Source organism: Microtus oregoni, unplaced genomic scaffold (assembly GCF_018167655.1).
Source record: "Microtus oregoni isolate MIOR12 unplaced genomic scaffold, Mior012 000121F_001, whole genome shotgun sequence".
Classification (NCBI taxonomy): domain Eukaryota; kingdom Metazoa; phylum Chordata; class Mammalia; order Rodentia; family Cricetidae; genus Microtus; species Microtus oregoni.
The window spans coordinates 158,052-171,844 of NW_024544751.1; the positions used below are offsets into that span (position 1 = coordinate 158,052).

The following is a 13,793-nucleotide window of genomic DNA, read 5'->3' on the forward strand; positions in this document are numbered from 1 at the left end:
GGGAGGAGAGTTACTCTCAGCTGTTTCAGGAAGATCAAGGGGGCTCAGCATTGGTTCCCTGAAGCTAGAAGCACCACTGTTTGCTGTCACCTACAATTTCTACTAACGGATTTAGGCTTTTGTTCTTTTTCTCAGGCAGAAGATGGGAAATGGGAGACACTTACGATACCAATTTAACATCCCCAAAATTATTGATGAGGACATTTCTGCTTAAGTTACCAGGTTAACTGTAAGCTCTAGGCCTTCTCCCTGTCAAGACTCTTGTACAGTCTGTCCTTCTTCAGGCTGACCTTTCCTACTATCCGGATACCCAGTGTCTCTTCTCTTCCCTCCCCCTATCTGCCCGGTGCCCTCCTTCTCCTCCACCTCCACTCTGTCTCCAGCTTTTTTTGGCTTCTGTCTCTTTCTCCTCCTCCTCCCTCCTTCCCCGACGCTGAATAATCAGGCCTAGCTGTCCTGGTTTCTGGAAATACTCATGTGTGGGCAGTGGCTCAGGGATGCAATAAGGGATGGATGGAAATGGCTGGGCTGCCCCAGACTGCCAGAACAAAGACACCAAAATCCAGCAGTGTGTGCTCAATGCTTGCCTCCTTCTGGGCGAAGGAAGGGCAGGGGGTTTATTGAGCAGTGGATGAGGGGTAAGACTTTAGAGGGCATGAACGCAGGCCATCTCATCTCCTAGGTCCTCTTCATCAAAGCGGGAAAGAATAGACTCTTCATCACTATAAAGGGAGGCGGTTCTCTGTGCCAGCAGGTCACTGGCAGCACTGTCCATCTCATCCAGTGTTAGGTGACATGCGTCTGCAATCTCCTGCTTGGCTAGGGCCACAAATCGTGGGTCTTGGGCAAAGAGACCTAGGCCTTCAGAGATGAGCACCTGGGGAGGGGATTAAGTAGGAAGAGTGTTGACCAATGGCACAATGAACAGAGTGGTCACTGTGAAGTGATGTGCTAATGGAAGCGTTCAGGGGAACAGGGTCAAGTACAGTGTGCTGAGAAGAGGGGCTTTAACATGCTTGGCACAGAATCTGGCCACTCCTTGTTGCCTTTCCCCAGCTCTCACCTCTACCCTTCTACTCCAACCTCTTCCCCCATAACCATCGGGACTCACAGCCTCCACCAAACTGTCGGCACTGCCTCTCTTAGGGTGGCTGGGATCTGAATGTGCTCCAGGCACTTGCAGACAGGTGAAGGTACGCAGTGGCCCACTGAATTTGTTGAGGTACCCCTCGCCCACTGTGGCATCCTCCACCAGCAACAGGGGGGCATATAGCAGCCGTCCCTTCTGAGGAGGGGCTGCCCAGGAACCCTGGATCAGAACAAAGACCAGAGGGGGCAAGGATTGGTGAGTATGAGAGTCTAGTTCTGTCCCTTTTCTCTAATAAACACAACTGCAGTTACACTGAATGGATGTAATTCAGAGGAGAAATAAATGACTTCTTTATTTGTGGGGATCAAACTGAGTCATAAACATGCCAAACAAATGCTTCACCACTGAGCTCCATCCCCAGCTCCAGACTTGAGTTTATGTCATAATACAGAAAGCCTTTGTGCACATTATGTGTGATCTATCTATCTATCTATCTATCTATCTATCTATCTATCTATCTATCTATCTATCTATCTATCTATCTGAGACTTTATTATCAAGGTGGTGTGGGAGGTCCTTTTGTCTACGTGTTGGTTTTATTGATTAATTAATAAAGAAAACTGTCTTGGCCTATAGCATGGGAGAAGGAAGGTGGAGTCAGAGAGAAGTGATGGAGCCACCGGAGACAGATGCTGGGAACTTTACCCAGTAAGCCACAGCCTCGTGAGATACACAGATTACTAGAAATGGGATAAATTATGATGTAAGAGTTAGCCAATAAGAAGCTAGAGCTAATGGGCCAAGCAGTGATTTAAATAATACAGTTTCTGTGTGGTTATTTTGGTTCTGGGCAGCTGGGATGAACAAGTGGCCTCCCTTCACCATCAAGGCCTATAATTTACTATGTAGCCCAGGTTGATCTCAAATTTGTAGCAATTCTTCTGTACCAGCCTCCCAAGAGCTGGGATTATAGGCATGAACTACCCCATCTAGCTGTTTTGATTCTTTTGAAACACAGTCTCATGTGACCCAGGCTAGCCTTGATTCTGTGTGTAGCCGAGGAGAACTTCCAATTCCTGATCCTCCTGTGCCTACCTCCGAAGTGATAGAATTATAGGTATGCGTCATCATATCCAACTCAAAAACCTGGATTTAAATGTCAGTTGTGTATGTGTGTGTGTTGGAGGGGGTGTTAACCCTAACTCCAAGGGGAGCAGAGACAGGAGAATCACTGGAGATTGCTGGTTTCCAGCCTAGGCAAGAAAATGTGAGCCCTCGGTTCAGTGAAAGCCTACTTCAAAGTAATAGGTGGAGTTAAATAGAGGAGGACACCGACACCCTCTTGTGAACTCTGCACACCCCCATGGCTGAGTGTATCCACATGCTCACATGCACATAGACACAAGAAGACATGTATACACATACAAAAATTAATAAATGAATAAGCAAGTACTAAGTCTTTTTAAAACGTCAGCTTTGCTGCTTACTAGCTATGTGATCACAGGAGGATAGACTTCTCTGAGCCTCAGTTTCCTCACCTGTAAACTGGAGATCGTAAACCCATTTCCTAAGTACAGTGGGGATTATGTGTGGTCCTTTAAGTGTGCTATTCCTCAGAAGTCCCTGAAATGTAGTATACTTGTAATGTTCAGCCCAAGAGGTTGTCTCCCTGAAGGCCACAGTGTCCCTTCTCCTCACCTGAGCCCTGCCTGGTCCTGAGGTCTGTCCGCGATGGTAGGTGCCTGGGATGGGTAAATCTTCACAAATGCGCTGCTGTTGCAGACACTGGATGGTGAAGGAGGGCTTCCGACCTGGTGGGCAAAGAACCATTGCAATTCCTCCCTTGCTCCGTTCTGCTAGCCCTTCGGGTTTCATAAGGTCCATTTGTCTGCTTACCTGCAGGTGTTGGGGGCAGCAGACGCCGACGTGGTATGTGGTGCCCCTTTACGTGTCTCTGGGGCTGGTGAGGTGGCAAAGGGACTGGGTTCGGGGGAGTCTCTCCCTGCTCATCTAGGTAGGGGGTCCTGTGGGGGAAGGCAGAGCTAGCAGTGAACTCCTCAGAGTTGGGGTATCAGCACTCCTGCCCTCCCCGGCATGACCCATGTGGTGTGGCCAGGGTACCAGTCAGAGACTTCCTGTTCCTCATTCTGATTGTCCTGCTCTTGAACTCCCTTGAGCTGAGAACTTCCTTCCTCTGGGATAGGGAACATGAAAACCCCAGAGCTTCTCCTGGGGAAGTGATGCATATTAATTAGATCGGGTCCCAACCCCCCCCCCCATATGTGACCCAAGGCTCCCTGTTCCTCTCATCTCATGCATGTCCCCTTCTCTATGCAAACACTAGAATTTACAGTTAATTTAAAACAGGGTCTTACTATGTAATCCTGGCTGATCTGGAGCTCACTCTGTAGACCAGGTTGGCCTTGAACTCACAGAGAGCTGTTTCTGTCTGCCTACTGACTGCTGGGATTAAAGGCGTGTGCCACGACACTTGATTTGCATTGATCTTTTGCACCGCATTTCTCACGCTTTCTGGCTATTCTCTTTCCCACGTTCTCACGTTTTCTTGCTATTCTCTTTCCCACGTTCTCACGTTTTCTTGCTATTCTCTTCCCACGTTCTCACGTTTTCTTGCTATTCTCTTCCCACGTTCTCACGTTTTCTTGCTAGTCTCTTCCCACGTTCTCACGTTTTCTTGCTAGTCTCTTCCCACGTTCTCACGTTTTCTTGCTAGTCTCTTTTCACCCTCTATTGCCATTTGAGCCCTTCATTTATCTTTGTCCTTTTTTAAACAGCATCTCAAACTCACTATATAGCCAAGGATGGCCTTGAACTCTGGCTCCCCCTGCCTTCTGCTCCCAAGTGCTAAGATTACTGCTGTGGCCCACCGCATTTGACTCTCACTTGAGCCCCGGAAACACATCTGTCCTTTCCGAATTTCTTCTTGAAGGCCTTTAGCCCTTGTCCCATCTCATCCAACACTGTGTCTAGTTTTCCTTCATTCTCACAACCTTCCCCAGAAGCTTGACCATACCTGTGGGGCTGGGACCCAGCCTGGAGCACACTGGGCTGCTTGGAGTTGGCAACCACTCCATCATCATCACTAGGCCCAGGTGAGAGAGAGTCTGGGAGTTTCTCCCTCACAGGTAGAGACCTTGAAATCCTGGAGCTCCATCGAGATTGGGCCTGGGAGTCTGTGGAGTCCTGAGGGGACATTACTTGACTGAGTGCTTTATCAATGCAATGCCTAAGTTACTTGATCAGTGTTGCCCTCACTGGGCCATGGGGAGACCATCACTCCCTAAGGGCTGAATCTGGCTCTTGTTTTCCAACAGTTAGTGATCGGTATTGAATAGTTTTCCATTGTAGAGAAGACTTCTCCCCAGACACAGTACTGAATTCACTTAGGAGTCTGAAGGAGCATTTTACAGTCAAGAGTTTTGAGGGAAGTAGAAACTTGTCCTCACTTTGTACGTTTCTGGGTTGCTCTCAGCTTCCTCCTTCTCAGCCTCCTGCTTCACTGCCTCTTCTCCTTCCTCCTCCTCAGTGTCATAGGTGAGGGCCTGTCGCATCTCAGGACCCAAGTCCTGAAGGCTTCTTAGACCAGCCTGTAGGGATGGATGGAAAAAGAAGGAACTTTGGTAACTCATGGTCTAAGTTGCCCCTCTGTAAGCTTGCTTCCCATGTAGAAGTGTGTGTGTGTGTCTGGGCTCTGAGGTTCCCTTAACCCTCTGTGCAGCCTAGTTCTCAGTTTCTTCCTCTATGACATGGGTTTCACCCCAGGCCCTGTCTTTAAGACCTGAAGGATGGAAGATGTGCTCTCTGGGGCCTCTGTTCCTAGGAGCCCCTTTTCTTTCCTTCTCCGGAATTTTCGGAAATAATCTTGGATCAGAAATGTGGCATAAAATTTGCCCACGGTGACTTCCTCCTCTGGGACAAGAAAAGAGGGCAGTTACATAGGGTTCCACTGCTACTGCCTCCCCAGTTCCTACCTACCAGCAATAGTCGGGGCAGGCCATTAAGGAATTGGCAGTGGGCAGCTCACCATCTGGAGGGGGGATGACCTCATCCAACAATTTCTGCTTTATCCGCTTCCAGATCTTTTTGATGACCATCCGAAGCTCCTGGTTGGCTTGATCCAGGTTCCCTGCAATGCAGGAGAGTGTGAAGTAGGGGGAATGGAAGTGCTGGAGTTGCCCCTCCTTGCTGGTGAAGGGGGCGGGGCTTTGAAGTTTCACATTTCTGCTCTCACATAGGGTGTGGCAGCAGGCTGGTGAAGCCAAAGTCACCCGTTTTGAGATTCCAAGTTAGGAGACACATATCTGTCATTCTTTGCATTTGCTCCCTGAACCCTCCCCAGGGACCCTTTCACTCCTGCTCCTCCTCTCCCCCACACCTTCTGTCTTGATCTTCAGGGATGTCCGCACCAGGGCGAATAGTGTAGCGTTGAATGTCACTGTTCCATCTGAGTTGAGGGGCACATTCATTGCCACAAGTCTCTGTAAACACCAGAGACATAGAACCCACTCTGGGGAAATGCTAGGCACACTCTATGTGCCCAGGGTAGAAACCTTTGTAGATGCAGCCATATACCTATCCCTACCAAAGGCAAGTCCCTATCCCTTCCCATAAAGTATAGCGCCTTCTTGGAGATCAACAGGTGTGGGGCAGGTGCACAGACCTTGCAGGCCACTCGGTGTGGGCACAACTTTCCAAATCCCAGTGGGGGCTGGATGCGTCTCAGCAGGGCGACGACATCCAGGTGCTTGATGCGGCCCCTGGGGCAGTCAGGGAGGTGCCACTGGATCACCAGTACTCATTTAGGCTTTTCTTAAGCCCCGCCCCAAGCAAATCATTACCTCCCAAACCAACACCTCAAGGCTTTCCAGGGAAGAACACGGATGGAGAGGACAGAGGGTGGGGCAGTGGAAACTTTATTTCTGGGTAATGGAATGTGTGGATCTGAAGTTCTAGGACTAGGGGGCTATGGAGGGCAACACATTATCCCTAGGATTCTAGGCACTAAGGTAGAGGCTATACTTGGCTCCAGGGTCATATTCAGACCAAATCCTCTTGAATTCATCAAGGTGATGGGGGCCCAAGATAGACCAATCTCTGGTTAGATAGTCAAAGTTGTCCATAATCACAGCCACAAAGAGATTTATAATCTGTGGGACGAGGAGCAAGCAGAGGTAAATAAAGGGCCAGAGCTGGGTTTTAGGAGGTGGGTAGGAGCTGGGATGATCTTTTATGGTCATTGGGTCATAAGTTGCTTGGTTGATCTTATTGTTGGGGCAGCCCTCTCAAGATCTGGACGTCTCTGAACTACTCAAGGCCAGCCCCCATGGTAATGATGGTGGCAGTGGGGAAATGTTTCCTTACCAGGAAGGCACAGAGCATGAAGAAGCTAATAAAATAGGCAATGGCAAAATTGCTACCACAGGTAAATTCCTCGCCTGGGCCAAAGTCAGACTCAGGGTCGCATCGATTTCCAGGAAGGCTGGCAAGCATTATCTCTTGCCATGCCTCACCAGTGGCACACCTGGGGATGGTCAAACAGGGTGGCATTCTGGAGAGGCTCTGAAGTCAAGTACAGTTGTGGGGGTCTAGGGGAGTGAGGGTGTGGCTTCTCACCAGGGGCTATACTTTACATTTATTTACTCTCTCTCTCTCTCTCTCTTTCTCTCTCTCTGTATGTATGAAAACAATCTGTGGGACTCTTTTCTTTCGTTTCACCATGTGGCTTCTGGGGATGGAATTCAGGTTGCCAGGCTGAACTGTCTCATCAGCTTCCATTTGAACACTCTAACAACTAGAAGGACCATGGTAATGACAGTTATAGAATGTCTTTTACACATGAGGGTACCGTGGATGAAAAAGGAGGCACATCTTACAGCCTGAGAAAGAATGGCCCAAAATGGAATATTTTGAAAGACTCTGATATTTCCCTAGTTTAGGCATCTTGGGGTCCAGAGAGGGTATGTAGATACACTAGGTATTCTGGGGAGCAAGGTAGCAGGGACGTGGGAGTGTATCACCTGAACAGAAGAAGCACAGCCTGTGGAAAGGTCTGGAAATTGTTGTTTCGATTTATCTGTGTGCCATCCTGAAGTGCCACCTTGCCAAACATCTATAGACATACAAAGGCCGTGTGCTGGAAGTGAACCCATGCTGCCACGTGTTCCCATCCACTTCACATCTCCTAATACCTAAGGGATCTTCATAATCTTAAAAGCTGTTACTAATGAGCTCATTCCACACATGCAGACTTACCCAGGGTCATCTAATTTATCTTTATGCTCCTCCATCCCCACACTAGGGCTATTCCTACTAAGTATCTGGGACAGAAGGGTTCTGGAGGGATCTTCTCGAGGGTCTCCACTTACCTGCATGCCAATGACTGCATAGATGAAGAATATCATTGCTATGAGAAGAGCCACATAGGGCAAGGCCTGGGAGAATGTGAAGGGGACAGGTATTTCAGGTGCAGTCAGAGAACTATAAATCCCAGAATGCACTCCTCTCTACCAGCCTGGGCCTGCTGGGGATGTAGTCTAGCCTCAAACTTTCCTGGATTTCATGTGCTTCCCAAATGTAGGCACACTATTACACAGAGTAGGGTAAAGTCAGCGAACTAGAGGCACGTTAAGGATTGAGAGCCCAGAGAAAGAAAGTTGGAAATGCCATGGCAGACTGGGAACTGTAGTTCTGAGTAGGGACTTACCTGGAAAGACTTGATGAACGTCCAAAGCAGTGTGCGGATTCCCTCACCCTTACTGAGAAGCTTGACCAGCCTCATGACCCGGAAGAGGCGGAAGAATGTGATGGATATTCGGGAGCTGTCCTCTGAACTCTGGAATTAGGGGTGTAGTGGTGGTGATCAGTTTGCGTCAGGTCTAGCAACTTCTTTCCCTCATGCCTTGGCCCTCCCAGCTCCCAAATTTCTCAGAACCCAGGCCCAAGGTGGTCAGGAGGCATGTTTTGTTTATTTGTTTGTTTGTTTTCAAGACAGTGTTTCTTGGTGTAGCCCTGTCCTGGACCAGACTGGCCTTGAACTCAGAGATCTGCCTGAGTGTGTGCCACCATGCCCAGCTGTCAGGGAGTGTGTGTATCAGGGAGTGGGCTGGGAGGGAAGGTTGAAAAAAATTATTTCTGTTAGGTGTGAGAAGCTACCTCGCCAAGATGGCCTCCATTCTGATGGGATATGTGGCCAAAACAGAAGTGATAAAGGAGATGATGTAATTGTATGCCCAAATGGATAAGGGCATAACATGGTGCACACTCAGGGAATGGTGGGAAAGGTTATATGGCAGTAGATCAAGGTGGTTGTAGACAGAGTTGTAATGGGGTGGAAGTAAAAGGATCAGGTAAAGGAGATGATACAGCAAAGACATTGAAAGAAACAAAGGGGCCAAAATTTCATGGAAATGAGAATACATGGATGGACATCGGAGAAGCCAGTGATGCAGAAATGCAATTGGCAGCGTTGTCAGTCAAGGTTATTATCACATGGTACCAATTGGATGAAATGATGGAGCCAATGATGCAATCAGTTGTGGTAACAGAGCCAGGAAAGAGCCAGTGTAGGAGATGACCGAGTTGGTGGAGCAGATGGAGTCAACGAAGTAGTCAGAGAGACGATGGAGCCATTGGAGTGGGGTAGAGACAATGAAAGAGATAACAGAAATAATAAGGGAGGCATTCTAGGAGGCAGCAAAGCCACTGGGTAGACTGCAAAAATGAATACAGGGCTGGTTAGAGGGAGGAGTACTGTGCTAGAGCCCAGCAAGGACTCAAAAAAGACAGACCTAGCATGAGGAATGCTCAGTCTCCAGAACTGGGGAGGATCTGAGTGGGAGCTGTCTACCCAGGTGAAGGAAGGCTCTAGGGAGAGGGTAGAAGGGTTAGCACAAAGCCCAGTTCTCACATTGACTTCTGTGACGGCAATGTCCACTACGCTGCCCACAACAATAAGAGCATCGAATGTATTCCAGGCATCGGCAAAATAATGCTGTAGATGGGAGGAAAGCATTGTACTGTGTTCTCTTAACCAGCAGACCAGGGTAGGGGGCCAGTAGAGAATAAGTGATATTGAGGGGGCAGGGCCTAGTTTGGACCACAAATGGTCTGTACCTGGGTTCCTCTCATTCCTTAGTCGGTTGTTACCCCCTCCCAGCACTGTGGAATGAGCTTCCTCCCAAAGGAGTTTATTAATAGGGTGTGGGTCTAGGGTGTACCTTGGGTTTGAAGGCGATGATTTTGAGCACCATCTCAATGGTGAAGAGGCCAGTGAAGACCATGTTGAGGATGTCCATGGCATAGTTAAAGGGAGCAGTCTGCTCATAGTGCTATAGGGAAACCAGATGGGGACAGAGCCTAAGACAGAGACACCCCTACACGCAGACACATAGTCCCTGACCTGAGTTCAGACATCTGGGGACATGGAAACACTGTGTCTAACACTGTGTTTGCATTGCTTGTCTGTCCTTATGGACACTGCAAAGCCCAGTTCTTGATTCCCAGGGTGCCATGGTTGACAGCTTCTTTGAAAAAAAAATTGTTATTTCATTAAAATATGCAAGAATTACTGCTTGGTTCAACTTTCTCTCTTTTTTCCTACTTTAAGGCTGTAATAGTTGCGTTGTGACTATAAAGCAACAACCAAATACAGCGGAATGAATGGCACAGCAGAAAGTTGGACGGAACCAGGGTCACTGATCAGCAGAGAAGACAACCTACTTTAGTGTTTGCAGTAAATAAGCGAACTGCACTGACTCTAGTGTGCACAACCGGTTTCATCTTAGAATCTGAGTTTGGAATGCATTTTATAATCTGTGACATCTTGCAATGGTCATGGACCATTGGATTCACATTCCAGCATCTTTAAAAGCAGAATGTGGTTTTTGGCCTTAGATTTGAAGAAAGGTTACAGATGTAACTTTGTTTGTTTGTTTGTTGTTTTTGTTTTTTGAAACAGAATTTTTCTGTAGCTTTGCAGCCTGTCCTGGAACTAGCTCTTGTAGACCAGCTTGGCCTCAAACTCACAGAGATCCACCTGCCTCTGCCTCTCGAGTGCTGGGTTTAAAGGTGTGTGCTACCACTGCCCAACTTAGAAATGTATCTTAATTTAAGGATCTGTCAGTGAGGTGGGAGGAGAATGTTACTTGTGGCCTAATGTATTCCTAATAGTTCTCAAGGGATGTGTAAAAAGAACAAATGTCTGGCAATGATCAAGTTGGGGGTGGGGGCTCAGACAGACCTGCATGGCTAGGGCAACTGTGTTCAGCAGGATGAGCAGAAACATGAGGTACTCAAAGGCGGCAGAGTTCACAGCGGCCCACACACGGTACTGATGGGGATTCTTGGGGATGTATCGGCGGAGTGGCTGGGCTTTGAGGGCATATTCCACACACTGGCGCTACATAATGGTATAGGGGGCATGAGTGAGCAGAGGAGGTTCACAAGGCAAGGAGAGACAGGTTGGTTGGCTACTGGTGAGGAGAGAGAGTCACCTGGTTCTTGTCCAGCTCACAGTTTTGGTATTCCTGCTCTCCCTGGGCACGAAACGTGATGATAACAAAGCCAACGAAGATGTTCATCATGAAGAAGGCAATGATGATGATGTAGACGATGAAGAATACTGAGATCTCCACATGGTAATTGTAGATAGGGCCCTCATCTTCTGCGTGTGCATCTATGGCTTTGTATAGCAGCCTGAGGGAGATGGGGGGAGGGAGAGATGAGGGCGCGGGTAGGAGAATCCTAGCCCTGCTCAGACTTCTTCCCAGGTTGCTTATCATATTCGCCTCCCAAATCTCCTGGTATACCGACCCCACTAAATTTACAACCTAATCATTTGGGACTCCTATACATCTACAAAGTAACCCCTCAAGGCTTTTAAAGGGTCCTAAGTATTTGTATTTTTTTTTCTTTTTTGGAGACAGGGTCTCACTATGTAGCCTTGGCTGTGCTAGAACTCAACTATGTAGGCCAGGATCCCAAATCTTTTGTTCCAAACACTTCAAAGTCTCAGAGACACCTATACAGTTCCCCCAGAGAATACTATCCAGACCTTCCATGACATTTCAACATCCCCTATGTGTCTACAAACCTCTCATCCCCATAATAGCCTCTTGAGCACCTCCTCCACGTGGTTCTCCAGAACTCCTCCACAGGCTTCTAAAGATCTTGGACCCCCATCCCACAGTCTTGAATACTCTGCTCAATTTCCCCAGAAATTTCTAGCCAATATGCCCAAAGACTTTTGCAGAGTTCTGCAAATTTCTGAATCCTATTTTCTCAGTGAACCCCTTTCGAATCCTTCCACATCTTACTTACCCCTAGTAACACTCACCCAGTCCTTTCTTTTCACCTATTACCCCTGGAGACCTTTTCCCAATTTCTAGAGACCCTTTTCTGAAGTCCCAATAGTCCTCAGTGGGGTTCCGGGCAATCCCCACCCAGTCTTTCAATATACGAGTCTCTAGAAAGCTACCCCCAAATGGATGTGGTAGCACAAACCTGAATCCCAGCACTCAGGAGGATCAGGAAGGAGGATCACCAGTTTGAGGTCAAAGTGGGCTAAATGGTAGGACCCCGACTCAAGAAAATAAGGGGTAGAGATGCAGCTTAATGTTATACTATTTTTTTAGTATATACAAAACCTGGGTTCCATTCTCAAGCATAGAAGAGGAAAAAGGAAAGAAAGGAAACCTTATCCAGGCTTACGAGACTCTCTGTACACCCTTAAGATACACTCCCACCCATTCCCAGTTGATCCCAGGCAACTATCTAGAATAATCTGTCCCGTCCCCTGGGTCCCCAAGGCCCTGCCCCTCACGCAGGCCAGCCTTCGAAAGTAGAGACAGTGAACAGGGCCATCATGGCTGAAAGGACGTTGTCAAAGTTGAAATCGCTGTTGACCCAGAGCCGCCCTCGGACCAAGGGCCGTGACACATCTCCATCAGGGTAGATGAGGAAGGAGCCCCTGTGGATGTTGTAGACAGGCTAGGTGAGTGAGGAGGAGTGGGGAGCCATGGCAAAGGCTCTAGGGTCTTTATTATGGATGTAACAGGGCATCGTGGTGTACCTAGATAGTTTGGGGTCACATCCTGTCCTTTGGTTTCCTGGCTGGGTTATTGTAGACATTCAATCTCTGTCTATGCACTTCTTTTTTGTTTTTTCCAAGACAGGGTTTCTTTGTGTAACAGTCTTAGCTGTCCTGAAACCAGCTGTTGTAGACCAGGCTGGCCTTGAACTCACAGAGCTCTGCCTGCCTCCACCTCTCAAGTGCTGGGATCAAAGGCGTGCGCCACCACTGCCTGACTCGTCTATGCACTTTTTGTTTTCACGAGCTATCTGAAAAATGAGGGTACTAACAGAATCCATTTCTCATATCTTACCAAGATTAATAAATTAAATAAATGACAGTTAATCATGGTGGTGCACATTTATAATTCCATTCATTACCTGTGAGGCAGAGGCAAGAAGATTTTTAGCAAGCTTGAGGCCAGCCTGGTCTACATGATTTCCAGGTCTGCCAGGGCTACATACTGAGACTGTCTCACAATAAACAGACGAACAAATAAATAAAGTCAGGCATAGTGGCATATGCTTATAATCCCCGCAATTCAGGTGGCAGAAGACAGGAAACTTGTGCATTTAAGGCTAGCTTGAGAACTTAAGGTTTAAAAAACCCACCAAGGGACTGGAGAGAGGGCTCAGAGGTTAAGAGCACTGGCTGCTCTTCCAGAGGTCCTGAGTTCAATTCCCAGCAACCACATGGTGGCTTACAACCATCTGTAATGAGATCTGGTGCCGTCTTCTGGTGTATATATGTTAACAGAACATTGTATGCATAATAAATAAATAAACCTTTTAAAAAATTAAAAAAAAATAACCCACCAAAACCATAAAAAAATCAAAACCAACAACAACAACCAAAAAAAAAAAAAAAAAAAAACAAGCAAGGGCCAGCAATATGGCTAAGTGGGTAAAGGTACTTGCTGCCAACTTGATGATCTGAGTTTGGTCCTCAGAGCCAGCATGATGGAAGGAAAGAACCAACTCCCTCAAGTTGGCCTCTGATCCCCACATGTGCAGTAGCAGGTGTACTCACCATATGAATAAATACAAGATTGTAAAAAAAACCACCAACAAACAAGACTAATTTCTGGAACACAGTTGGTTTATCATCACCACTGTCATGAACATTTTTGCCATCCAGGGGAAAGTAGTTCTTCAAACAGCCAAAGTTTCTTAGCACTGACTCTATGCCAGGGATGGTGCTGGCTTGCCATGCAGGTATTTACCGTGTATGTCTACTCCACGCCTCTCTACTCCTCATAAGCCCTGTGAAACAGGAACTCTTTTTATCCCCTTTTGTCAGTTGAGCTAGCTGGGACTCAGCAAAGTGAATAGACGCCTTCAAGCCTTGTGAAGTGGGTTTGAGCCAGGGATTCCTGGCCTCATGGCTTTTGCTTGAAACCACCTCCCTCTACAAACATCTCTAGAGGGAAGCTGGAATTCAGAGGAGGGGCAGGAATTGCAAAGGCTTCTGGCGTGGAATGTACGGAATGATGAAGAATGTGGAAAAGGGTTCTGGGGGGCTTTGAGCCCTTGCTGTAATATGAAGGCCGTTATAATTATTGGGAGAGTTTTGGGGGTATGTCTTAGGGCCTTTAGGGAATTTCGAGGGTCTTAG

At 47.6% G+C, this 13,793-nt stretch overlaps 1 protein-coding gene across 1 annotated transcript in view; it reads right to left on the bottom strand.

Moving 5' to 3' along the window:
• Nucleotides 1-620: 620 nt before the first annotated feature.
• The window catches only part of LOC121444334 (voltage-dependent L-type calcium channel subunit alpha-1F-like), a 28,170-nt gene continuing 14,997 nt past the window's right edge, over nt 621-13,793 (bottom strand). The window contains 22 exon segments of the mRNA XM_041646148.1: nt 621-877; nt 1,112-1,309; nt 2,789-2,901; nt 2,987-3,114; nt 3,212-3,319; nt 4,125-4,294; nt 4,558-4,698; nt 4,890-5,020; nt 5,136-5,237; nt 5,487-5,589; nt 5,772-5,868; nt 6,131-6,258; nt 6,473-6,632; nt 7,129-7,220; nt 7,477-7,542; nt 7,815-7,943; nt 8,264-8,284; nt 9,018-9,101; nt 9,328-9,438; nt 10,350-10,508; nt 10,603-10,804; nt 11,931-12,077. Coding sequence (XP_041502082.1) covers nt 647-877; nt 1,112-1,309; nt 2,789-2,901; nt 2,987-3,114; nt 3,212-3,319; nt 4,125-4,294; nt 4,558-4,698; nt 4,890-5,020; nt 5,136-5,237; nt 5,487-5,589; nt 5,772-5,868; nt 6,131-6,258; nt 6,473-6,632; nt 7,129-7,220; nt 7,477-7,542; nt 7,815-7,943; nt 8,264-8,284; nt 9,018-9,101; nt 9,328-9,438; nt 10,350-10,508; nt 10,603-10,804; nt 11,931-12,077 — 2,821 coding nt within the window. The 3' untranslated portion in view covers nt 621-646.